At 41.3% G+C, this 22,581-nt stretch overlaps 1 protein-coding gene and 1 long non-coding RNA gene across 5 annotated transcripts in view; one reads left to right on the top strand and one right to left on the bottom strand.

Moving 5' to 3' along the window:
• Positions 1-2,811, bottom strand: part of LOC142029032 (uncharacterized) — a 47,019-nt gene extending 44,208 nt beyond the window's left edge. For both annotated transcript variants that reach the window (XR_012649785.1, XR_012649788.1), the window contains exon 1: positions 2,244-2,811. This is a non-coding gene — a long non-coding RNA (uncharacterized LOC142029032). The remainder of the gene's footprint in view (positions 1-2,243) is intronic.
• Positions 2,812-3,080: 269 nt separating this feature from the next.
• Positions 3,081-22,581, top strand: part of BOD1L1 (biorientation of chromosomes in cell division 1 like 1) — a 38,498-nt gene continuing 18,997 nt past the window's right edge. For all 3 annotated transcript variants that reach the window (XR_012649780.1, XR_012649781.1, XM_075023239.1), the window contains exons 1-11: positions 3,081-3,423; positions 3,924-4,048; positions 5,386-5,576; positions 6,842-7,465; positions 7,950-8,099; positions 9,476-9,645; positions 10,720-10,843; positions 11,201-11,345; positions 12,022-12,097; positions 13,008-19,155; positions 21,305-21,372. Coding sequence is in view for 1 of the 3 variants with exons in the window: in XM_075023239.1 (XP_074879340.1) it covers positions 3,214-3,423; positions 3,924-4,048; positions 5,386-5,576; positions 6,842-7,465; positions 7,950-8,099; positions 9,476-9,645; positions 10,720-10,843; positions 11,201-11,345; positions 12,022-12,097; positions 13,008-19,155; positions 21,305-21,372 (8,031 nt within the window). In the remaining 2 variants the exon portion in view is untranslated. The remainder of the gene's footprint in view (positions 3,424-3,923; positions 4,049-5,385; positions 5,577-6,841; positions 7,466-7,949; positions 8,100-9,475; positions 9,646-10,719; positions 10,844-11,200; positions 11,346-12,021; positions 12,098-13,007; positions 19,156-21,304; positions 21,373-22,581) is intronic.

Here is a 22,581-nt window from a genome sequence, read left to right as displayed (position 1 = left end):
ACTGAAAAAAAACCCAAATCCTTTGTATTCATGCCAAACTGTTTCTGTTAGTTATCTGACAAGTCTTTTTCAATGTCTACTCACAGAAACATTTTACTAGCACTGGGTATCAGGCATCACTAAGTGACTACATCAAATGACAGTAAAAACTACAGTAAACTACAAAGACAAATACCGAGTACAAAATAAACAACTACAAGTACTTAATAGTTCTGGAACAACTGAAACAATTATACTTAAAAATCTAAGTTCAATTGTGAGCTCACTGAAAACAGCAAGATGGCTTAACATTTAGTTGTACATTCATAATTCTCTGTATAGCTATACTGTAGTGCAATCAAAAAAAAATGTATCTTTTTATTAGTATACAAGACTTCATGTAACCACATCTCAGATAACGTAAGACGGCAAAGCATCCCTAAAACAAACAGACAACAAAGGGCTGATTTCAGTTTAATTCAAATTCATGTTTTATTTTCAGGAGGCTTCCAGTTTCCTTTACAGCTTCTCCCCGTAGGACACTGTACAGTTGGACACAGACAACAAAAAAGCCATTTTCAGCCAGCATTTAGGATAAAGATATTTTGATAAATAAGATATCCAACGAGCCTGCAACACCCAATAAGTTGCATGAAACATGGGATGGTACATAATTCAGAGCACAGAACAATCTTTTACATTCAGCTGTTGAATCAATTGAGTATGGACTGCTTGTTGCAATAGTTTCAGACCACTGGGCATAACTGATTCCTGATAGCCCTTAAATCCCCAAATCTCATTAATGGATTCCTGCTCCCTAGTATGTATCCTTCACAGTACATTCATGGACATAGTCTGAGACAAAGGCCACAGATATTCCAGGTTGTCCATGACATCTTGTGTGTGAATGGTATACCGTTCTGTGAGGCAGGTATCTCGCTTGTGCACTTAAAATAAAGAAGACTTTTTTTTATCATTTTCTGCACCAATGGCGGGGGGACGGGACGGGACGGGGACGACAAAACAAAAAAAAACCAACAAAAAAAAAATGAAAACAAACCAACCCTCCAAAAAAAACCCCACAAAACCCAACCACAAACCAGGATGTTGCAGTGCCTTTTCCTAACACAAAATGCTGAAAATGTTAACTTCCCAGTAATGTCTGAAATTTCTATTCACTATCACAGTAAGTCACACACTATTTCTAAAATCAGTAGATGCATTTACTAAAATGACACCCTTCAATTCTGCCCTTTCTTGCATACTGCTACATGATCTTTAGTCAGCTGTGAAGAAACTTTTCTTTATTGAGAAAAGATGTAACAGAGTCAGTAGATCACACATTTGGATATACCAGTAGGGGCTGTACCAGGCTGCAAGCTGCCGATTCCCCACCCATCTTAAACTTTGGTGCTTTAATCCTTTGAGACATCCATGTAGAAAATATGAAACTACACAAACAGAGGCCAGAATTTTTAACTTACTCTGGTATCCAGAGATAAAAATCTCACAATACTTTTAAATACTTGTCAGATTTGTTTCCTTCTGTGGAGTTCTAAATTAGTTTAGGAGTACTTAGTTTACAGTAGGAAAACTAGGGGCAAGCTTTACACTTCTAACCTGCTTTTAAGTCTGCAATAACAATCCTGACACTCCCGCCTTTAAAAACCAAACTGATTTCTAATGGTTACTGCAGAGGGTGATTCCTATTGTAGCTGGACAAGATCTCCACTCATTAGGCCGCAAAATTTGTGTAACCAAAACACTATTACTGCCACGTCCCTTTTCTTTTCCTGTAAGCCAGTCACTCTTTCTATTTTTAAGTACATTTTTATACTTCCTTTCATCCTTACCCCTCCTGGTTAGGACAGGAGCTCAGCCACCTAGGCAAGAAGAGACTGGAGAGCCAAACCGCAGGCAGTGAGACACGACTGTCCCTCAAGTTATTGTCTCAAGTATAATGAAATTAACTCCTCTGTTTCCAGCTTCTGTTTGCTGCCTCTGGGGTCCTGTTTTAGTTGTAAGAGGTCAGCCCGGGAACTACCAGCCCGCAGTCTGTGCTGAATTCAACTTTGAAGACTGTGGAAACGGAAGATACCGAGAGGAGTGACAAGAGCAGTCAGAGCCACTGACAAAGAGTTCAGCCACAGCGTATTAAGCAGTTGTAACTGTAACAGTGAGGTAAGAGAAAGGAAGGCGTAACAAAGCGGCAAACGAGAGACGGCCTGAAACCGTTTGCATTAAAAACGCACGTGGGAACGCACCGAAATGTGAAGGAAACGTGCTTAAACTCGAGCATTTCAATCGTCATCTGCCAGCTGCCTGACCCAGGCCCCTCACGGAAACGGGAGATCCGGGATCCCACGCGAAGACCGAAGCCTTCCGTTACCCTTGGGGCGAGGGCAGCAGCGTCCCCTGAAGCAGAGCAGGGAGGACCGGGGCGGGGAGGCGGGAAGCGTCCGCTAGCAGCCAGCGGCGGCTGCCGGCCGCCCTGAGGGGAGACCTTGCCCCCGCACCCCCCCCTCAGCCCGCCGCCGCCGGCTGACAGGCCGCGGCCTTGGCCCGACACCCCGCCCCGCCGGGCGGAGGCCCCGCCCCGCCCCGGCCCCACCCCGCGCCTCAGGGAGGAAGCGCGCGGCGCTGCCCCCACCATGATGGCGGCCAGCGCAGGAAGGGGCGGGGCGCGGCGCGGGGCGGAGCCGCGGGGGCACCGCCGGGGAGGGCGGCAGCGGCGCGGCGCCGGGCGGCCGGGCGGCCGGGGCGGCGGGCGCCCCCCGCGCTGCCCGCAGCGCCCAGCCGCGGCCGGCCGGCCGTCACGGGACGGCGCGGCGGGGCTGCCGCCGGCGAGGCGGGCCGGGGGCTGAGGGGCCGCCCGGGCCGCCCCCCCCCCCCTCTCCGCCGCCTTCCCCCCCCCCCCCCGCGGCGCCGCCGGATCGGGGCCTCACTGGAGCGGGCCGCCAGCGGCTCCGCCCCCCTCCGCCTCCTTAAAGGGCCCGCGGCTCCTGCGCGCGGCGCCGCCAGTGCTCGCCTGGCGCCGATGGCGCCGCTCTCGGCGGCGGCGCCGTCCCTGCTTCCCTTCTGGTCGCCCGCCGCTTCCTCCCTCCGTTCCCTTTCGCTTCCGGGGTCAGCGCCGCCGCGGCCGCCGCTCGGTAACAAGCCCCGTCCCGGGGTCCGGTCCGGCCGGGAGAAGCCGGCAGCCGCGCCCCGCGCAGGCCGCGCCGCCCCGCCGCCCCCATGGCCAGCAACCCCCAGCCGCAGCCCCCGCCGCCGCCGCCGCCCCCGCCGCCGCCCCCTCAGCAGCCGCCGCCGCTGCCGGGGGCCGGGGCGGCCGCGGGGGGTGGCGCGGCCGAGCCCGAGCTGGTCTCCATGATCGTCAACCACCTCAAGAGCCAGGGCCTCTTCGACCAGTTCCGCCGCGACTGCCTGGCCGACGTGGACACCAAGGTGCGGGCGGCCGGCCGGCCGGCGCCTCGGGGGCGGGGGTGGTCCCGGCGCCCCGCCGGCGGCCGTCCCCGGGCTCCGGCACGTCGCGGGCAGGCCGGGCCCGGCCGAGAGCGCCGGGGCCCGGCCCGGGGGTGGCGGCGGCGGCTTGCGGGGTGGGGGGGAGAGCGCGCCCCGCGGTCGGAGGCGGGCAGCGGCCCCGCGGGGCTCCGGCCCGCGGCCCCGGGGCTCCTCTCAGCGGCCCCGGCGGGCGAAGCCGGGGCCCGTGTTGTCGGAGGGGAGCGTGGGCCGGCCGGCGGTACAGAGGCGCCTGGTTTCGCGGGGCGTTTCTAGCCGTGCGGGCGCGCTGAGCACGCTGCCATCGCTGCGAGGCAGAGGGGGCGGCTGCGCCGTCGGTGGGTTGGGGGGGGCCGGCGGGGCTCCCAGCTCTTCCCGCCCGGCCGCCGGCGGGGTAACGGCTCATCAGAGCCCTCCTGTCCATCCTCTCTGTCGTTGCTTTCCAGCCTGCCTACCAGAATTTGAGACAGCGCGTTGACAACTTTGTTTCCAATCATTTGGCAACCCATACCTGGAGTCCTCATCTCAACAAGAACCAGCTGAGAAATAACATTAGGCAGCAGGTTCTCAAGTAAGTGACAGCTCTGGGGTTTCTCTCTTTGAACACGCTCGTGTACCGCAATGGGTGACGGGGGCTGTAGGTCAATTGTAAAGTGTCTGCTTTCTTCAAAAAAACTTCTGAAGAAGCTTTTTTTTTTTTTAGCATTTAAAAACTGCTGTCGTTTCAGATAGCTCGCCATCAGCATTAGTCAGAATTAGACAGCAGATATTATTTTGTCTGATCCATGTTGATGCAGGGCTGGAAAGCTTGTTTCTGACTTGGGATGTAACGCCCTAGCTGAAGTCTGTCTTTACTGTTTCTTTTAAGGGAGATGTAAATAAAACTGCTCTTATCATCAAGTTTTGGGCTAAGGACAATTTAAAGGATTCAACAAGCTAAGCTCTGCAGAGTACAAAGCCAAATTCACAAAACAAAAAAGTGGATGTAAATCTAACTAGACAGAAAAGACTTTTTTCAGAACTGCTGTTAACTCAAAATGATGTCACACACTTATCTGATGTTACATTTTTTCATGAGGCTTCCTCTAGTTTTTCTTCTCAAAAGCTAGAGTCATAAGAAGCGTTAGGAAATTTCTTCAAAGTAGCATGAGTTTGTCACTAAACTGGGTCGAACAAGGGATTTGGGAACAAACTTACTCAGTTATTTTGTAGTGGTACCATTGATAACTTGTACTGAGGAGCTGTTTTGTTTGGTGGGAGGGGAGCAGTTCTTGTTTGGGGTTTTTTTTTTAGCTCTTCTTAAAGAGGGAATGAGGACAAGAGGCAATATGTGTTCCACAAAAGATTACAGGGATCTAGAGAGAACCCATGGACATAAAGCTCTCTATTGCCATTTATTTGATTCTGCTGAAGATTAAGGGTGTTCTCTAAAGCTGCAGAACTCTGAGGCATCACACTGTACCAGGCAGAAAGTAACTTAGGGCGGTGATGTCTGGTCTAGTAGTCATTTGTCCCTCACGCCATCTACAATTCATCTGTCTTGTGCCATGGGAATTGATAACATCAGGTTTCTTCTTAATTTTTTCCACAAACATCGCTTTTACAGTTAGATAACATTTCTAGGCATAACCAGTAATGACATAACAACAGGCTGTTTGTTGTGTTAATTCCATGCAGTTGGATTGCTTTGTTTCTCTAGCAATTTTTTGATTCGTTCATAAGGCATAGAGCGAGCTGTTGAAGTACAGGCAGCTGGCTAAATACATAGCTGCAGTGATGCTCAGAAAATGTTAATGCTTCATTGGAGGCTCTTAAGAGTGTTTTCGTCACATCTAAAGGAGCATATTTCATCAAGGTGTTCTTGAAAAGTCATTTTTCTTATTAAGTATTTATGTAACTCTGTTCCAGGTCTGGAATGTTGGAATCTGGAATTGACAGAATTATTTCTCAGGTTGTGGACCCAAAGATCAACCACACATTCAGACCTCAGGTGGAAAAAGCTGTCCATGAATTTTTAGCCACATTGAATCACAAAGAGGAGGCAGGCCCCAGTACAGCTCCAAGTGAGGAGAAAACAGATGCTTCTGTTACAGTACAAGGTATTCTACCATTTCTCCGAGCAGTCTGTTAACAAAAATTTGTTTTTCCAGAGAGCAAAAACATTGACTAGGTTTGCTGCTAGCACAAAATTGTTAGCATCAGTATTAACAAGCTGAGCTCCAGGCAGCGTACCACAATACTTGTCTCTCACTGTATGTATAAAGGTAGAAGGCGAGAGAGACATCGCCATGTACCGCCATGTACCACCATGTCACTCTGTCACTCCTACTTGAGATTACAAGGGATCGGTTTACTGTAGGGAAAAAAGTTGGTCTCGGGGTTTGGCCCTCTGGGTATTATAGGATCAGGTAAGACATAGCTGTAAGAAAAGAATGATTTATTTTTTTTGTGCATTGGTAGATCAGAAAAAAACTACCTGTGAGACAGCTACCTGTCTTAATGCAGTTGCTGCGTGTCATAGAATTTGAATGGGTAAGGTCCTCTCAGGAGCTTAAGTTCTGCTGTAAATCAGCCAATCTTTAGTTTGCTTATAACCACAGCACTTTTTCTTTACGGTTTTCATTTATGTTGCCTGGTATCGACTTCTAAACGCTCCTGCAGGTAATTGTCCATTCTTTCTCTTCCTAAGAGACTCCATAGCAGTCCATCTATTTGTAACCAGACCCTTTATTTAAATCCTAGCCCTTTTCCTGTGAGGCCCACTTCCTTTAAAGTAAGTGGGTTAACAAGCCAGCTGCAGCTCTTAGTGCTAGTCCAGTTAACCCTTTCTCATCCATCTTCAGAGTTGCTTCTACAAGGATGGGAAAGTGATAAGGTATTTCTGATGGTCCTGTTGTTATATAATCAAGATGCTGAGTCCATTTTCCATGTCGTTTATGGAGATACCAGAAGTATGTAATACAGACTTTCTGCTGCCGTATTCTTTATTGTGCTTCTCCAGAGTCATCATCATCCCACTTGGGATGGTGGTAAAGTTGAACAAGGATTGTGTTCAGAACATCCTTCCCATAGACAGCCTCTGCTTTCTTTACATGATCTCAGGAACAGCGGTATGTCACAGACCAAAATGTATCTCCGGTAATAAGATCATAATTGCTGCAGGAATGCAACTTATTGTTCTTTTTTTTTGTTTTTTCTTTTAAACCAAAATCTCTAAATGCAAAATTAGTCAAATCTTCTAGTTAATTTTACTTCTTTTAAATAAAGTAATTATTCTTTTTCCTTTCACTTGCTTAACATTCTATCTGAACGGTATTATGGAAACCAAGATGAACTAAAACTATTTTCTTTCTTACTATTCAAGGTGTCTCTGCTACAGCTCCTAGTGGCAATGTAGCTAGTGATGCAATGTCCATTTTAGAAACAATAACTTCTCTTAACCAAGAAGCAAGTGCTGCCAGGGCTTCAACAGAGAACTCAAATCCCAAGACCAACGACAAAGTTGCAAAAAGACTCTCATCTCAGCAGGGTGTGGATGGTAGCACTGATAGAGAGAGAAATGCAGAGGACTTGCCAGACAGAGAGAAAGCAGTTTGTGATCTTTCTGGAGAAGGGGCTGAAACATTTGGAAAGTGTGAAGATTTAAATGAGCTTTCCTGCCAAAGTGAAGAAATTAAAAATTCAGCAAAGGATACTAATAATTTGACTTTTACAAATAAAGATACAAGTAAAGAAACTCAACAGGAAAATGAAGATCAAAAGAGTAAATTACTAGATAAATGTGACAAGAAACCAGACAGCAGTGAAAAAGGTGAAAGAAGAAGAGAAAAGAAGGAAAAACTTGACAAGAAGTCCGACCATTCAAAGAAAAGTGATGATACTATGAAGTCAAAAGAAGAAAAGCAAGCAAGGGATTCAGAACCAGTGAAACAGTTAGTTCCAGAAAAAAATAGCAATAAACATAAAACAACTGAAAGCACTAAAGAAGGTATGGTGTGGGCAATGCTCTTTCTTAAGATGTGGATATGGGGGGGGGTGGGGGGGGTAAGTGTATTCAGGAGTTGAATCAGAAGTATATTTGGAATGTGGGTTCTCTGCTAGTTCTGGCACATTTGTCTAGCTAGCCACAGCTAGGTCTTGGTTCATCTCCATTAACTGAGGTACCCACATTAAGAATCAGATGAGCTTTGATTCCTGAAGTGTGTGATTGGTCATCTGCCTGACTCTGGCAAGTTCTCTCAATGATTCCAGTCTGCATTTAAAGTTTCTAGTTGTACCTCAGGGTGATTTTTGTTTTGAGTAAACCAGTTAGCCTAAGAACATTTCATTAAGATGTTACAATTTTTTTTTTTTCCCTATTTCATGTTCTTAAGATAATTTTGTTTTCAGTGGCAAAATCACTGTTTTGGTAAGAAGAGTTTCTCAAACTGTGCTGCATTACAGCCCTTTCTTTCTCTTTTTCCCTTTGCAAGAAAATGCGTCAGTAGATTCAGATATGGATGCACTCAGTGACATCACTGTCAGCTCTGTCCATACCAGTGACCTTTCTTCCTTTGAAGAGGAGAGTGAAGAGGAGACTGTAATTTCTGACAGTACTGAAGAGGGGGAGATCACATCAGATGGTAAAAGAATTAGGTTGTTAAGTAGCAAGAAAGAATATGCAACACTTTTGTTGAGTGCATCATATCATAAATCTGAGGTTTTGCAGTATGTTTTATTGTACTTATTTATGAGAAGGAACTCAAGTGTGGAATGGACAGTATATGTGCAGTTATAAAAAAACAAGGAATGGACATACTTTGAGTATTTTTTTAACAGCTTGACATATTCTAAACATTGTAAATCTTATTTGTGCTACAGTATTTCATAGGCGACAAAAATACTTAACAGTGATGGATATGTCACTTTCCTATGGGGTTTTTCCTCTCCCTTCTGCCGTGAATTTGGTATAACATCGGAGTGCTTTGTTTGTGACCCCAGGGTAGCGGATGTAGCTGACTTTGCAGTTGAGGTTGGTTTTAGAGCTTTAGGACTGCAGGAATTTCCAAATTCTACATGGCCACAGTGGAAGGAACAGGAATGGATCTAGCTTTAAGAGCTTGGAAACACCAAATCTTTTCACTGACTAGGTTACCTTTTTTGTGTTCTCCTTGTCTAGAGCAGACCTCAGACTCTGATTTCTGTGGATACGGGGCTTTTGCAGTTAATAAGACTTTCTACTTCATAATACAGAGTGCCTTAGTACCTGAATGACTTGTCTCTAGTGTGCTGTGAGCTTTTCTGCTCCAAGAATATAATTTAGAAGCACTGAATTACTTGCATATTCTCTGGCTTTGGTGTTACCTTTAAACAGGAGAGATTGCATTTGGTTATGGCTAAATATTTGTGAAGTGAAAACAAGCCTTAAGTATATTTCAGGGGTATAAATAATTTGTACGGTAGGGAGCAGAAGTGGTTTTGCTTTATTTCTAATAATCTTGATAAAACTGAAATAGATTTATTTATTTTTACTTGAATAATACTTGCATGAGTATAAATAACAATGCTTTGTGTATATATTTCAGTAAGCCTATCTAGTTATTACATACTCAAATATTGTACAAATTTTTTTTGGTGTAGGGAAGAAGCTTAATTTAATATATAGCAGAAATTATATTCTGACTTCTTACACAGTGTTAACTACTAAATACTATATGTAAAGAGGCAACGTGATTACAGGCAAGAGGGTAAGCCCAAGTGTTGTATCCCAGTTTATCCTGGGGTTTGTATCTTGCAGTTTTTTGGCTGAATGGTGTGCACAAACACATGAATATACCTTTCAGGTTTTCATAATCTAGTGATACTTTGATGTTAAAGGGTTTAATTTTTTTAACTGTCTACGTTTTTAGAATAAATAATTGCCAATACATTTTGAGTAGCTTTGCCTCATCAAAAGTTGCATTGAAATCACTGCCCTAATTTATCAATATATCTCTATGCTTCACTAACCTTTCTTCAGATGAAGAGGAGAAAAACAGTCAAAGTAAGACAAAGCCTCATGCTAATGAGCTGAGTGATGGGAAAGCCAAGCCTGTTCGTCATGCTTATGTTCGTAAGCCTTTCTTGTACTCCAAATACTTCAGCGATTCTGATGATGAACGAACTGTAGAACAGCGCCGTCAGTCCATTGTAAGTGTGAATTTTGTTACCACTCACATTCTGGCTCCTTAAACTTTTCAGCACAGAAATTCCACTTCTTTGGTGGTGGTTTGTGAGGGGGAGTCTTCTGTTTCGTCTCACTTGCTTTCTTTTTTTTCTTTTTCCTTTTGTGTTACAACTCCCCTCCTTCAGATTTCCACCAATATTGCATGATGTGCTCTCCAGCAAAGCGCTCTGGTTATAGCTTGAAGGCTTCTGGTGGTGAAAGCAACAACACACTTTTCCGTCTTTCCCCCCCCGCTCTAAAGTGAACAGTCTTTTGGTGTTGACAGAGGATTTACTTATTAAATGTCTTCACAGAATCACAGCAACAGGTGGATTCTTTCTCAACTGAGTGATTCGATGGGGAGAGTAAGAACTGCTGCACATATGAAAAACTTGTCTTCAATAGATTTAATGCATATAATGGCAATTTGGGTGGAAAAAGTAGCCCATATCTACCTGCAGCCTGCCTTCAGTGGGACTTTGTGTAGTTCGGGCTTGCGTTGACTACTGCACGCTACTTAGTTACATCATCTCTTTACAAATGTAGTTCTTGCTGTCCATGAAATCAGTAGTCTGTAGCATGTCTGCAGCCATTGAGAGTGAAAAGAGAGGTTTAAGCATGTTCATTGTGTTCTGTGGAAGAAGGACCAGCACACAGAAGAGGGAGCAGCAGTTCCTTTAGATCTCTTTTCTTTGGCGAAATATAGGGTTTTTTTATAGTTACATGTATTTTATATATATATTTAATATATATACACTATGTATATATTTTTTATATATAAATTAAAAAATAAGATATATTCTTTGAGAAGGTCTTAGAGCCTCAGTTGGTGGTGTTAAGCAGCAATGAAACTGGAATTCAGCTAGTTTCACTTCACAGAAGTATTAGAGGACTCCATTAACTTTCATGTAATGATTTCTAAGGACTATTTTGGTTTTTTAGTTTGCCTCAAGCGACAATGTTCTGTTTTCTGTGGGGTTTAGACATATATTTGTAGTCAAAGAATACTTTTTGACCTAATGATGAATTAATTCTTTTCTTTGTTTTTATATGTCCAGGCCAAAGAAAAAGAAGAGAGACTCCTAAGAAGACAAATTAACAGAGAGAGACTTGAAGAAAAACGTAAACAGAAGGCTGCAGAAAAAACAAAATCCCTGAAAACTGGAAATCAAAGTGCTAAAGGTATGAGAAGTATAACATTAGCCCCTGCCACCCTGCTCTTGCTCACTCTGGAAAAAAGCATTCAGCTTAAAATATTGGTAATAGGTCTCTAGTCATTTCCCTTAAAAACCCAATGTTTCAACAGTGATCTAATGGAAAAATGTGTGATACAAATTATTAATACAAAGTTCTATATCTTCAGTCTTTCGTATATCCTTTCATACATCATTATATTGCTTAAATGCAATGAATACCCATATACACTAGTATTCTCTGCTACATGTTAGTACTCTCTGTACTGCTTTTCAGTCATGTTTATAACTGAAACAGTAATATAATGACATGCTTATGTATTTCACCATTTGTGTATTGTTTTAGGAAAAAGTGGCTTAAACTTAGAAGAACCTTCATCAAGAAGTCTTGAGTCAAAAGCTACTGGTACCAGCATTAAGGATGTGCTTAAAGAACAGAAATTTTTAGAAAAAAAAGTAGCTTTGAGCAGAAAAAGAAAAAGAGATTCAAGGTATTCATGTATTTGCTCAAAAGGAATTAAGTTTTTGAATACTCATTTTTTACAGATTTAAAACGTTCTCTTCAACTTCGCAGTTAGCCTTACCCATTTTAACAACTTTCTCTTAAAATATTCACATAATTTTGTTACTAATAAGCATGAAGTTCAAGCAGAAAATCAAATTATAGCTGCTTAAATATATTGCAGCTCACACTGCAGTAGTGGCCTCTATGTGGCTTTTCCTACACAGAATGGTAATAAAGGAATGAGAAGGGAGAGCTTTCAGATGTTTGTGCATCTAATACATCAGTCAGCTTGGCTTAGTCTTTAAATTGATGTTTTACATAGCTGTGTACACATGTACGTATCTGTCTACATACTGGTATGTATGGCACAAGGAGATCTTGTCCATTTTACAGGGACAACTGTAGTACTAATGCTGTCATACTAATATTCTCTGCTTTAAGGCACTGATATCCAGAGGATATCTTTGAAGCTGGTACACATAATTTTTCAAGAGAAAAAAGCTTGGACAAATTGGCTAGTTAAGTTCTGTGATCATGTTCTATTTCAGTATTTTTAGTGTGCATTTCTGTCTCTCCTTCAGCTTTAAAAGCAGACAGTTCACAAACTAATGTTAGGCTGATACCGATTTTTCTTTTTTTAATTGTCCAAATACCTGTTTCAGGCATGCTGAAGATGGCTGCAAAAAGAAATATGAGCCATCTGAAGAAGATCCTAAAGAAATGCAAAAGACAAATGAGGTATGTGTCTCTTAAATATAAACCTTATGATCTTCCTTTTTAATTATAACAGCACTTGTTCATTTGTCCATGCCAAACTGCATAATATTGCATTCGTTCTCGTGAATTAGTTTTTTCCTGCTAGAGTTCTTTCAGTTGTATTAGTGATCTGCCATTGGTGTAGTAATGTTTTCTGAATTCCAGTAGCCACCAGAATATACAGTCTATGTATTTAGTGCTGATGCATGTTGTAGTAGAACATGAGATATAGTTTAAGCCCTTTTCTGTGAAGCATGTTGGGTTTTTAAAAAGAGCAAAGTGTGTCTTACACACAAAGACTTGAGGATCTTGATCTATTTAAACTTCTCACTGGGAAGTTAAGGGAAAACTGAATGTAGTCCAAACACTAAAGGGAAGAGAATTTTTATGGTGGGAGTTTTTACCAACAACATTATTAACACAAAAAAAAGTGATAGTTGGAAGTTCAAATGGAATCTAGATTTATCTTTTGTGGGGGTTGGGGTATTGTTTGGTTTGGGATTTTTTGTTTTGTTGGTTTTTTTGAACAGCATAATGGCTGTTCAAAGTAACTTATGGAGTTCTTGAAATTGTGATTGTTCATTTTAAAATCCATTTAAATCATTTTAGAAAGAAAAATCACTTTATAAAGAAAAGATACTCAAGTTCAAACAGACTGCTTAAGGTTAACTTCTCTTTCTTTGGATTTTCCCACAGTGGCAGATAGTTGAAATGAAAATGGCAAGTTTCATTTTCTTACTGCCTGTATTTTAGGTGACTTTTTATTACAATGTTAAGTGTATTCTCTGGTGTATTGTTTTTATGGAGAGTTTGCCCTTAACAATTCTGTTCGGTCACGTAGTGAAGGAACTGTATAACATTTGCTTATATGTCTAAAAACTTTCTGTTGTAGACTTGTGAAAAAACTTCTTCCAAAGAAGTGAAGCATAATCATGGGAAAAGTGAAATCTCTAAACAGCTTAGAAGACTTTCAGAGTCGGTGCATTCAACTGAGGAAAGCAAAAGTGATTCTAAAGCAGAAAAAGAACATAAAAGAAAAACTTCCACCTCTCTTCAGGCTGAAGGAGCCCAGCAGGACAGTGAAACAAGGGATCCAAAAAGACAACTGGATAGAGCAGAAGTCAATACTGAAGAACTACAGAAGCAGAAATCCATACTTAAAAATGAAAAACACCCCAAAAAAGATAGTGACACAGAAATTCAACATATGAGAAATGCTGCCAAAAAAGAAGCCAAGTCTTACAGAGATAAAAATGAAAAGGAAAGAACTGCTTTAGAAGATAAACTTTCTTTAAAGCACAAATATAAAGGAGACAGTATTCACAAACTAAGTGAAGATGTTGAACTCCATTCATTTGAGAGAAGTTTGAAAGGAGAGGATGGTGGTCAGAAGCATAATCAACAAATAAAGGTTTCCTCAGATGACAAATCTGAAAGAAAAAGTAAACACCGAAGTGAACGGAAAATATCAGTAACTGGAAAAGATGGAAAAAATATTTCTGAATCAACCTTAAAAGCTGAAGAATTGCTGCGTAAGGAAAATAAAAAAGACAGACATCTCTCAACAGAAAAAACGAGAGCAGAATACAAGTCCAAAAGGTCCCTGAGTGATTCTAGGCCACAAAAGGATTCCCAAAGTGCCTCAAAGCAAGCTGCTTCTGCATCACACAGAAGGAGCGAAAGCTACTCCGAAGATAAACGTGAAATAGAATCAACTAACTCTGATTGTAATTCGAAACAAGAAGATGGTGTTCATAAAGATAGACGAAGATCTAAGAGCCTTGTAGAAGACAAGATTTTGTTAAAGTCTAAGTCAAAGGGTCATACTAAACAATTCAAAGCATCTGAAACAGAAGTACAGGAAAATTTAACAAAACAGGAGACTGGTCAGAAACTAGACAAAGAGAAGAGCACAGAAGAGAATGATTCAGATAAGCAACACAAATCCAAGAATGAAGACAAAGTTCTTGAGGAGAGTGGTGCTGAGTTTGAGCTTGTAAGTGGTACGCAATCAGCTCAGGGATCACAAAAAGATGTTAGTCACAGAGTTAAGTTACATTGTGGAGAAAGAGGTTCTGTAAAAGAGAAATATAGAGCTGATAAAGATTTAAGCAATTCCAAACTAGAAAGAAGGTTCTCTGCTGAAGGTCACAAAAGCAGAAACTTAAAGCACAGCAACAAAGAAATAAAGAAGAAGGAAGAGAGCATGAAATTGGAAGATAAAGATACTAAAGAAATGGATAGTGGGCATGAAAAAGTATTGAACATCACAGTGGCAATGGATAAAAAACAAAGTAAGAAGATATCATGTGAAAATAGAAGAGGCAGTATATCAAACCAGGATATACTTGGAGAGGAAAAGGAATCAGCTAGCACAACTGAAAAGAGCCACGCTCCAGTCCCTCAAAATTCAAGTATGAATAATGATGACTTGCATTCTGGTCATGAGGAAGAGCTGATGGAACTTGATTTGAAACAAGCAAAAGTACAGGAAGCATCTAACGTAGAAGGAAAAAACATTCAAAACTCGCTGCAAGCCACAGATACTGAGTATGCAGCAAAAGAAAAACTATCTCTCTCTATTTCAAATAAGGTATTAAAACACAGCTTGGCAGTTCCTGAAGCTTGTGAATTGCAGTTTCTGCCTGCAGCTGAAAAAACTGTTGAACAAGAAGATATCCCTAATAAACAAGTTGGTGCCTTAGACACTTTGTCCAAACAAGCTTCCATGGATTTAGGACCCAATAAACAAGGGGCTTATAAAATGAGCGTTGTGTATGAAACAAGTGGTAGAATCTTACTGAATGTTCCCAGTAAGGATCAAGCTTCAGAAGGTAGCAGAAGACCAAAGAATTTTAAAACTGTGATAAATTCTAATTCAGATGATGTTCCTTTAGCAATTAATTCTTCCAGAGAAGATGCTGCTGATGCAAAGTCCATGGATATGGATATCTCAGATTTTACTGATTCCTTGGGTAGTATGTCTAAGGAATGCCATAATTCAGATGAGACTTCGTTATTTGAAGATACTTTCATTTTGAAGAATGATGCAGCACAGGTTGTATACGTGGAACAAGATAGTGCAGTGCTGAGTTCTATCTTGAAAGATGATGGTGACAAAACCACTATGACAAACAGTATAGAAAAAGATAACAAGGTGCCCCAGCCTGATGAACAGGCAATGGAAGAGAGTACAGCTGGGTTACCTAGTCAAGAAGACTGTGATGAAGCAGCAAAGTTAGAAAGCACTCAGGGAAGTGAGTTGAAGATAAAAGAGGAAAGCGTGATGACTGACATACCTGAAGATTGTGGAGATGTAACAACAGAAGAACTTGTAGAAAGAAAAGAAAGAGAGTGCTTGAATACAGATCCTTCCACAAAGGGAGAAAGGACAATGATGGATAATGTGGAAAAGAATGAGATGCATGATATTGATGATATGATACAGTCTTCCTCTGTGTTAGTGCCTAAAAGAGTTCCTGAGGAAGTAGTCAAAGGTTCTGTTATAGCCAGTGGGCAAGAAGGGAATACTGTGATTGGCATGGAAGATAAAAATGAAAGCAATGCAGTAGGTACCAGTGCAGGAAGTAGTAAACTTAGTTTGTTGTACAGTAGCCTACAGACAGCTCCAGCCACTGTGATAGGAACTAGCACAGAAAAGATCATTGAGAGCACTGTAATGGCCACTAGTACAGGAGAAGAACGAGCTGAGGGTGCATCACATTCTGAAAAGGACAGTGATGCTACAACCACTTGTTCAGAAGAAGAAAGTGAGGTGACAGTAATCTGCACAAGCATAGAAGCTGACGAAGGTTTCACAACAGGCATATGGGTAAAAAGTAGTGAGAGTGGCAGTTTCATCGCAGGAGCAGATATTGGTGAGTGTACTGTTGCAGCAGCTGAAGAAGGTGGTGGCAGTGTTGTCACTGAAGGATTAGCAGAAAGTGAAAGTTTCCTAACAAGTACAGAAGGAGTAGAAAATGGTGACTGTACCATGGTTGATGCAGAAGAAAGTGGTAAGGATTCAGTCAATGCAAGTGGAGTAGAAATTGAAGACAGTGTGAATAGTGCTGGGGCAGAAGAAAAAGATGATGCTGTGACTAGTGCAGGCTCTGAAGAAAAGCGAAAGACCTCAACTTGTGTAGATACAGGCAAATTTGAAAGTTCTGTATCCTGCTTAGGTGAAGTGGAGAGCGATGGAGCTGTAACTAGTGCAGGGACAGAAACAGGCGAAGGGTCAACAAGTGGTGACAGTTCAGGTGAATTTAGGGGCAGTATGAGAGCTGGCCAGCTAAAAGAACATGAAGGTACTGTGACTTGCACAGGTGCAGAAGAAAGAGGTCATAACTTCATCATCTGCTCAGTGACTGGTACAGATGCACAAGGAGAAAGCACTGTAACTGGTGCATGTATTGCAGTGGTCACAGACAACAGTGCCGCAACTGGAACTAGCCATGACAAATCTGAGGATACTGTAAATGGTGAAAGCGCAGTGACCAGCACAGGCATAACTCCAGAAGATGATGCTGAAATTTCAGTAGTCTGCACAGGGCTAGAAGACAGCAATGAGGGGTTTGCAGTTTGTTTAGAAGCTGAAAAATGTGAAAGTCTAATGGACAGTACAAGGGCAAAGGAAGAAGCCAATATCACTACAGTCAGTGTAGGTCTGTGTGATGATGAAGGTTTTGTGACTAGTACAGGCTCAAAAGAAGAAGATGAAGAAGGTGAGGGCATTGTGACCAGTACAGGAAGAGGAAATGAAGAAAATGAGCATGCTTCTACTTGTACAGGAATGGAAAGTGAAAATGCGCTAATTTGTATAGGTGCAGAAGAAGGTGAAAGTTCTATTATCTGCATAGTTGCTGAACAAATGGAAGCTGAGTCAGGAGTGGCTGGCACAAATATAAATAAGCTTACTGTTGGCAGCATGATGAGTGCAGAGAAAGAAGCTAACTGTGGCACAGACTGCAAAAATGATAAAGGGATTGTTGAAAGCAGTGTAACCAGCGCAAGTGCTGCAGATGAGGGTGCATTGACTGCCCATATAGGAAAGCATGAAGGTACCTTGATTCCCTTGGATTCTGAGGAATGTGAGGGTCCCATGACTAGTGCTATGGCAGTGCAAGATAAGAGTCAGTCTGGTGCTGAAGATGAACATGAGAATGCCATGACTTCCTTTGACAGCAGAGAACTTGATCCCTCTATAAGTAGTGCAGTTCTAAAGGAAGATGAGAATTCTCTTATTCCTGCTGACAGAGAAGAAAAAGTAAAAGGGGATATCATCTCTACCAGTACAGTGGAAGAAAGTGATGCTCCCTTACATTCAGCCATGGATGCTGAGGAAGGTCCACTTGCTGTTGCAAGAGCAAATGAAAGTGGGGAAAGCTCTATGATCTTGATAGACGCTGAAGACACAGAGGTGCCTATGCCCAGTACAGCTACAGAGTTTAAAGAGTGTGTGCATACTTTTAGCAGTAAGCAGGAGAAAGATGAGTGCACTATGATTTCCACCAGTATTGTGGAAGAATTTGAGGCTCCTATGTCAAGTGCAGCTATTGAATATGATGGTCAGCTCCCCTCCGTGAAAACAGAAGAAATAAATGAGAATGCTATGGTTTCTATAGATATGGAAATATACGAGGTTCCCATGCCTAGTGAATCCAGTGCAGGAGGAGATGATAATGATGATGATGAAAGTCACCCAACTGCCAGCGGTAAGGAAGAAAAAGATGAGTGTGCTATGATTTCCACAAGTGTCGTGGAAGAACAAGTAATCCTAATGTCAGGTGAAGTCACAGAAGAGGCGATTCAACATGTGTCAGACACAGAGTCAAAAAATGAAACGGTAATGATCTCTACTAGTACAGCAGAATGTTTTGAAGCTCCAATGTCTAGTGTGGCTATGCAAGATGAAAACAAACTCACTGCTTCAGAAACAGAAGGAAGATATGAAGCTGCTATGATCACTACAAGCATGACAGAAGAATGTGAGATAGTCCTGATCAGTGCAGCACCACAAGCTGAAAGTCAACTCATTGTAGCAGAAGAAGATGAAGATGCCATTATTTCTCCAAATGCATCAGAGGAATGTAAGATTGTGGAGACCACTGCAACTGTAGATGAACAGTTTGGACTAGCTGCTTTCAATGCGGATGCAAAAAGCAAAGGTTCTGTGATTTTTGTGGGAGAATGTGGAGCTCCTGTGCTGAGGGTTGCCACCAACAGTGAAGATGAACATGCTGCTTCAAGTATAGGAGATAAGGAGGAGGGGGCAGTGATCACTCTGAGCACAATGGAAGAATGTGATAGTCTCTTCACCTTTACAGTCATAGAAGAAAGTCAACTTGCTGCTGAGAGTACAGAAGTAAAAGACAAAAGTGAGGAGATTTTTAATACTGCTAACCAGATTGAATGCATCCTATCAACTACAGGTCCAGAAAAAAGCAATAATTCTTTGCTTGTCATTGGTAGAGAGAACGAGACCCATGAGAGTGGTGTGAGGGGAGAATCAGCAGCATCTCAGACCACAGTAGACAGTGAAAACAGAGAAACAGATGAAAATTCAGTGAACCTCATGAGTGTAGATGAAGCCCTTTGCGTGGAGATTAGTACAGAGACTGCTGTGAGTCCAAGTCCTTCCTCAGAGGCAAGTGAGGATGATGAACAAGCTGAAGATGTTTTGCATGAGGATGTTACATCAGAACTCCCTTGTATGATTTCAGAAGCAGCAGTAGGGAGTGAAACTCTAAGGAATGTAAATTATAAATTTAACTCAGACTTGCTTTTAGAAAGTGACTTTTCTGAAATAAGGACTTCCCTCCCTAGGGCACAGGCTCTTTCCTTAGTTTCTGCAAATGAAGTGACTGTAAATACCAACCATGGTGAAGTGACAATAGAAGCAGAATTAGGGGAAAAAAGTGACTTACGCTTGTTGCATGTAGAAGAGCTGTACAGCAGTGATGACAAAACAAACTTGGTCAAAATAGATGATATTAGAATTGAAGTTCCTTTTCAAAAAAGTAATGCAACCTTTAATTCAGGTGAGGATTTCTTTTTTTCCCTCTTTTTTTTTTTTTTAAGTTTTTGGTTTATAAACTGTCATAAATAGTGCATTTTATCATTATCATAGTTAGAAATAACTTACACTGTTCAAATATACCCAATTTCTTTGTTGGTTGCAAAATAACTGTTAATATATTTAAGAATTTGTGACAAATATTTAAATAGGCATGTGATTCTGGGAGTATAGGAGTGACTGAACACAATTATCTGAGGTATGTTGGAAAAGAATTAAATGTTACCAGAGTGCAAAAAAGTTATTAAAATACATTGACTTAAAATTGTAAGCTAATATTTGAAGTGGCTTGCAGGGGGTAGTTACCGTGGAGCTACAGACAGGGTTTGTTATTAATGTGTTTTGGAATTCAAAACTGCTTTTACAGGAGAGAGGATGCATTTCATTTAGGCATAGGTTCAACATTTTAAAAAGGTAAATTCTCTAGAAAAAAAAAGGTAACTTCTCTAGTAATTTTGAAGGTTCAAAGTGGCCATCCATAATCATAACCACAGATTTTCTCTGAATGGTATTTAATGGTCAGATTCACACTCTTATGCTGAATTTTGTGTTCTGCATGCACTTGAAATTGTCCTCCTTTGTGTTACAAAGGAATCGGTCATCCTAAATAAATGAGTATTTTAAGTAAGCAATGATGATAGGTGTCCATTTTAAATAGAAAACTTAAGTTATGATAGTATATGACATTAAGGATATCATATTTTATTTCCAGATCCATTTTTGTGGAAGCTAACACTTGAAATGAACTTGCATGGTTGCTAGTTCCTAAAATACCATGTAATGAACATCCTGCTATTTTCAGCCTTTCTCCATTTTGACCCTCCACAGTAGTTGAAGCACCAAGTTTATGAGAATGAATACATTCTGTAGAGGCCACAATGAATTCCAGATTATGACTTCATTATAAATTTTGGAGAAATTAAACTGTAGAAAAATAGTAGAGAAATCTGCTTATCTTTCTTTATACCAAAGGAAGTGGAATGATGCTGTTCAAGCACTAATTTTAAAACCTTTTCCTTCTCATGTCTGTCTTTGCTGTTATTTCAGAAAACATTTTAAAATGTGAGTTTAGGTCCAGTTTCTCAAAGGTTGGCTTTACTTTCTAGTTTTATTGATATTTGAGGTGAGAAAGCTCACTCTGCAGATCTTGAGATCTTAGGAATTTATCAAGGAAAGATGCTGATTTAGTAAACTTGAAAAATGTTATTCAGTATTTATGCAAGAGACAGACATGAGCCATGAAAATGTGAACTGCTACACTAAGGTTATTTCTGTCTTGGTGCTTTGCTCAATCCTTGTTGTCCCTTGACATAGCTTCTGTAAGTACCAGTGGTAATGGTAGTCTTATTCTGTGGACCACAACCACAATTTAATCACTTCACACACATCATTGATGAATTACCATGTTATAACTATTTCTTTTTGTTTAGGAAAAGCTGTATAAACAGGCTTCTGAAATAGGTGTCCAAAAAGGCTGTAGAAGTCATATGAAGGTGCTGTCTGCATGGTCTGTTTTTCAGATGTTACAAGCATACAGCTGTTCCCATGGGGAATGAAATGGGTGGGGGTTTAAGATTTTTGGAAATGACGTTGTCGCTAACAGGAGCTGCTGAGCTTTCAGTGTCTATGGAAATGGGAAATTTCAGTGGTTATGGTTCTAGAGCTTATGGATTTAGATCTAATTGTCACTTATAGAAAAATATTATTCTTGGTATTAACTCTTAGCTCTGCACTCATTAATACAGAGGTAATTTGCTGTTTGGAATTTGGTCTGAAAATCTGTTAGTGGGGTTTTTTTAAAGGAAACGCAAGAAGAAAAGCCAAAGTCAGAATTAATAAGTAAGCTGTGGTAAATCCTGATAGCCCATATTTTCCAATCCTTTTGTATTTAAGGAAAACATAGAAGTACTTGTGTTCTTGCAGATGCCAAGTTGGGGTTTTTTGAGCTCGTTTGCTGCAGACAGACTTGCTATTGTTTCTGTTGCCTACAGGAAGGGATTAAAATTCATGTGCTTTGTTCATGAGGTGATACTGAGAAATAGCATCCTACTGTAGCATGAGATAAACACAGCATAATGTAATCTAATAATTTTAACATATTTGTATTTCATTAGGCAATAATGCAGCTTTACCAAAGTTGGCAGAAGAACTAGAATTTGAAAGTAACTTGAGAACTGACGAGGTATTTATTTTATTTTGAAAATTTTGACTATACTGTTTCTTGTATAATTACACATCTTGCTAGGGTGTCTTACTATACCTTTTGATTTTTTGTGCAGCAAAAATGGCATTTGAACTTCAAAAATTTTGAAGCGTCATTTTTCAGACTATTCAGCTGTACTTTTCTAAGCAGCTGGCATTGAAATTGTGGGCTGTCCATGTTATTCTGTGGTAGAACCAATTCCCTCCCTCAGCCATGTTCTTTCTGTGACCACGAAATCCAAATCTGCTTTTTTCAGAATTGGTCATACTGTGTGCATGTTGCTTGTGATAGTACTTGTAAATAGTCATACATGCCTTAGCTCTTACAGTTGACAATTGTTAGTTTAGTGCTTTGAAACAGTAAACATACACTGCTGTTCATTTCATTGTATCACTTCCTTGCCAGTCATCAGACTTGCCCATCCTCTATGTGTCTGAGGAACACTTGCTGCTGTTCTTTACTGTGATAATAACAGCCTATATCTGCTGTAACAGAAGAGTAGGGCATCCTGGATAATCCAGGATATTGGGGCTCATGGTCACCTATAGCTTGTGTAAGACCAAAGTAGAGCCCGTCTGTTTGTGTGTCTGTGGTGTGGTCCATACTAGCTGGGATTCCAAATGGGTTAATTCTTCATTCAGATGCAGGGCTGGATCCATGTATTCATATCTTGCCAAACTCTGGTAATAAGCATTTTGAGGGAGAACATGGTTCAGAGTCTCCCAAGCATCTATGAAAGGGTGGATCTGCACAGGGCTACTGGCTGCAGCTCCAGGGCAGAGTATTTCTGAACCATGGTTTTGATCCCTGGGATGCACTTCAGAAAAATCCAAGTCAGCTTCAGTCTGGTGGGATTTATTGATTTGACTTGAGTTCCACCTGCAAACAGCTGTACTGTTTGCCAGCATAAGGTGATCCTAGAGTCAGTATAGCCGTGTTCATGTTGCACTGTATCTGAGTTTACTGTGTCCAGATCTGACTTAAGTACACTTAGCTCCATATAGCATTATCTATGCATCAGTAATACATAGCTGGTCTGCAACTTGAATTAAAAAAAAAAAAAAAAAAACACCACACACAAAAAAAAAAAAAAAACCAAACAAAAAAACAAAAATCAAAACACATGAGTTGAGAAGTGTTCACTGTACCTTGTTATACATTGCAGATACATACTTTTCTGTATACATG

Source organism: Buteo buteo, chromosome 1 (assembly GCF_964188355.1).
Source record: "Buteo buteo chromosome 1, bButBut1.hap1.1, whole genome shotgun sequence".
Classification (NCBI taxonomy): Eukaryota; Metazoa; Chordata; class Aves; order Accipitriformes; family Accipitridae; genus Buteo; species Buteo buteo.
The sequence above is the reverse complement of the archived record's forward strand: the minus strand, read 5'-3'. Positions and strand labels throughout refer to the sequence as shown.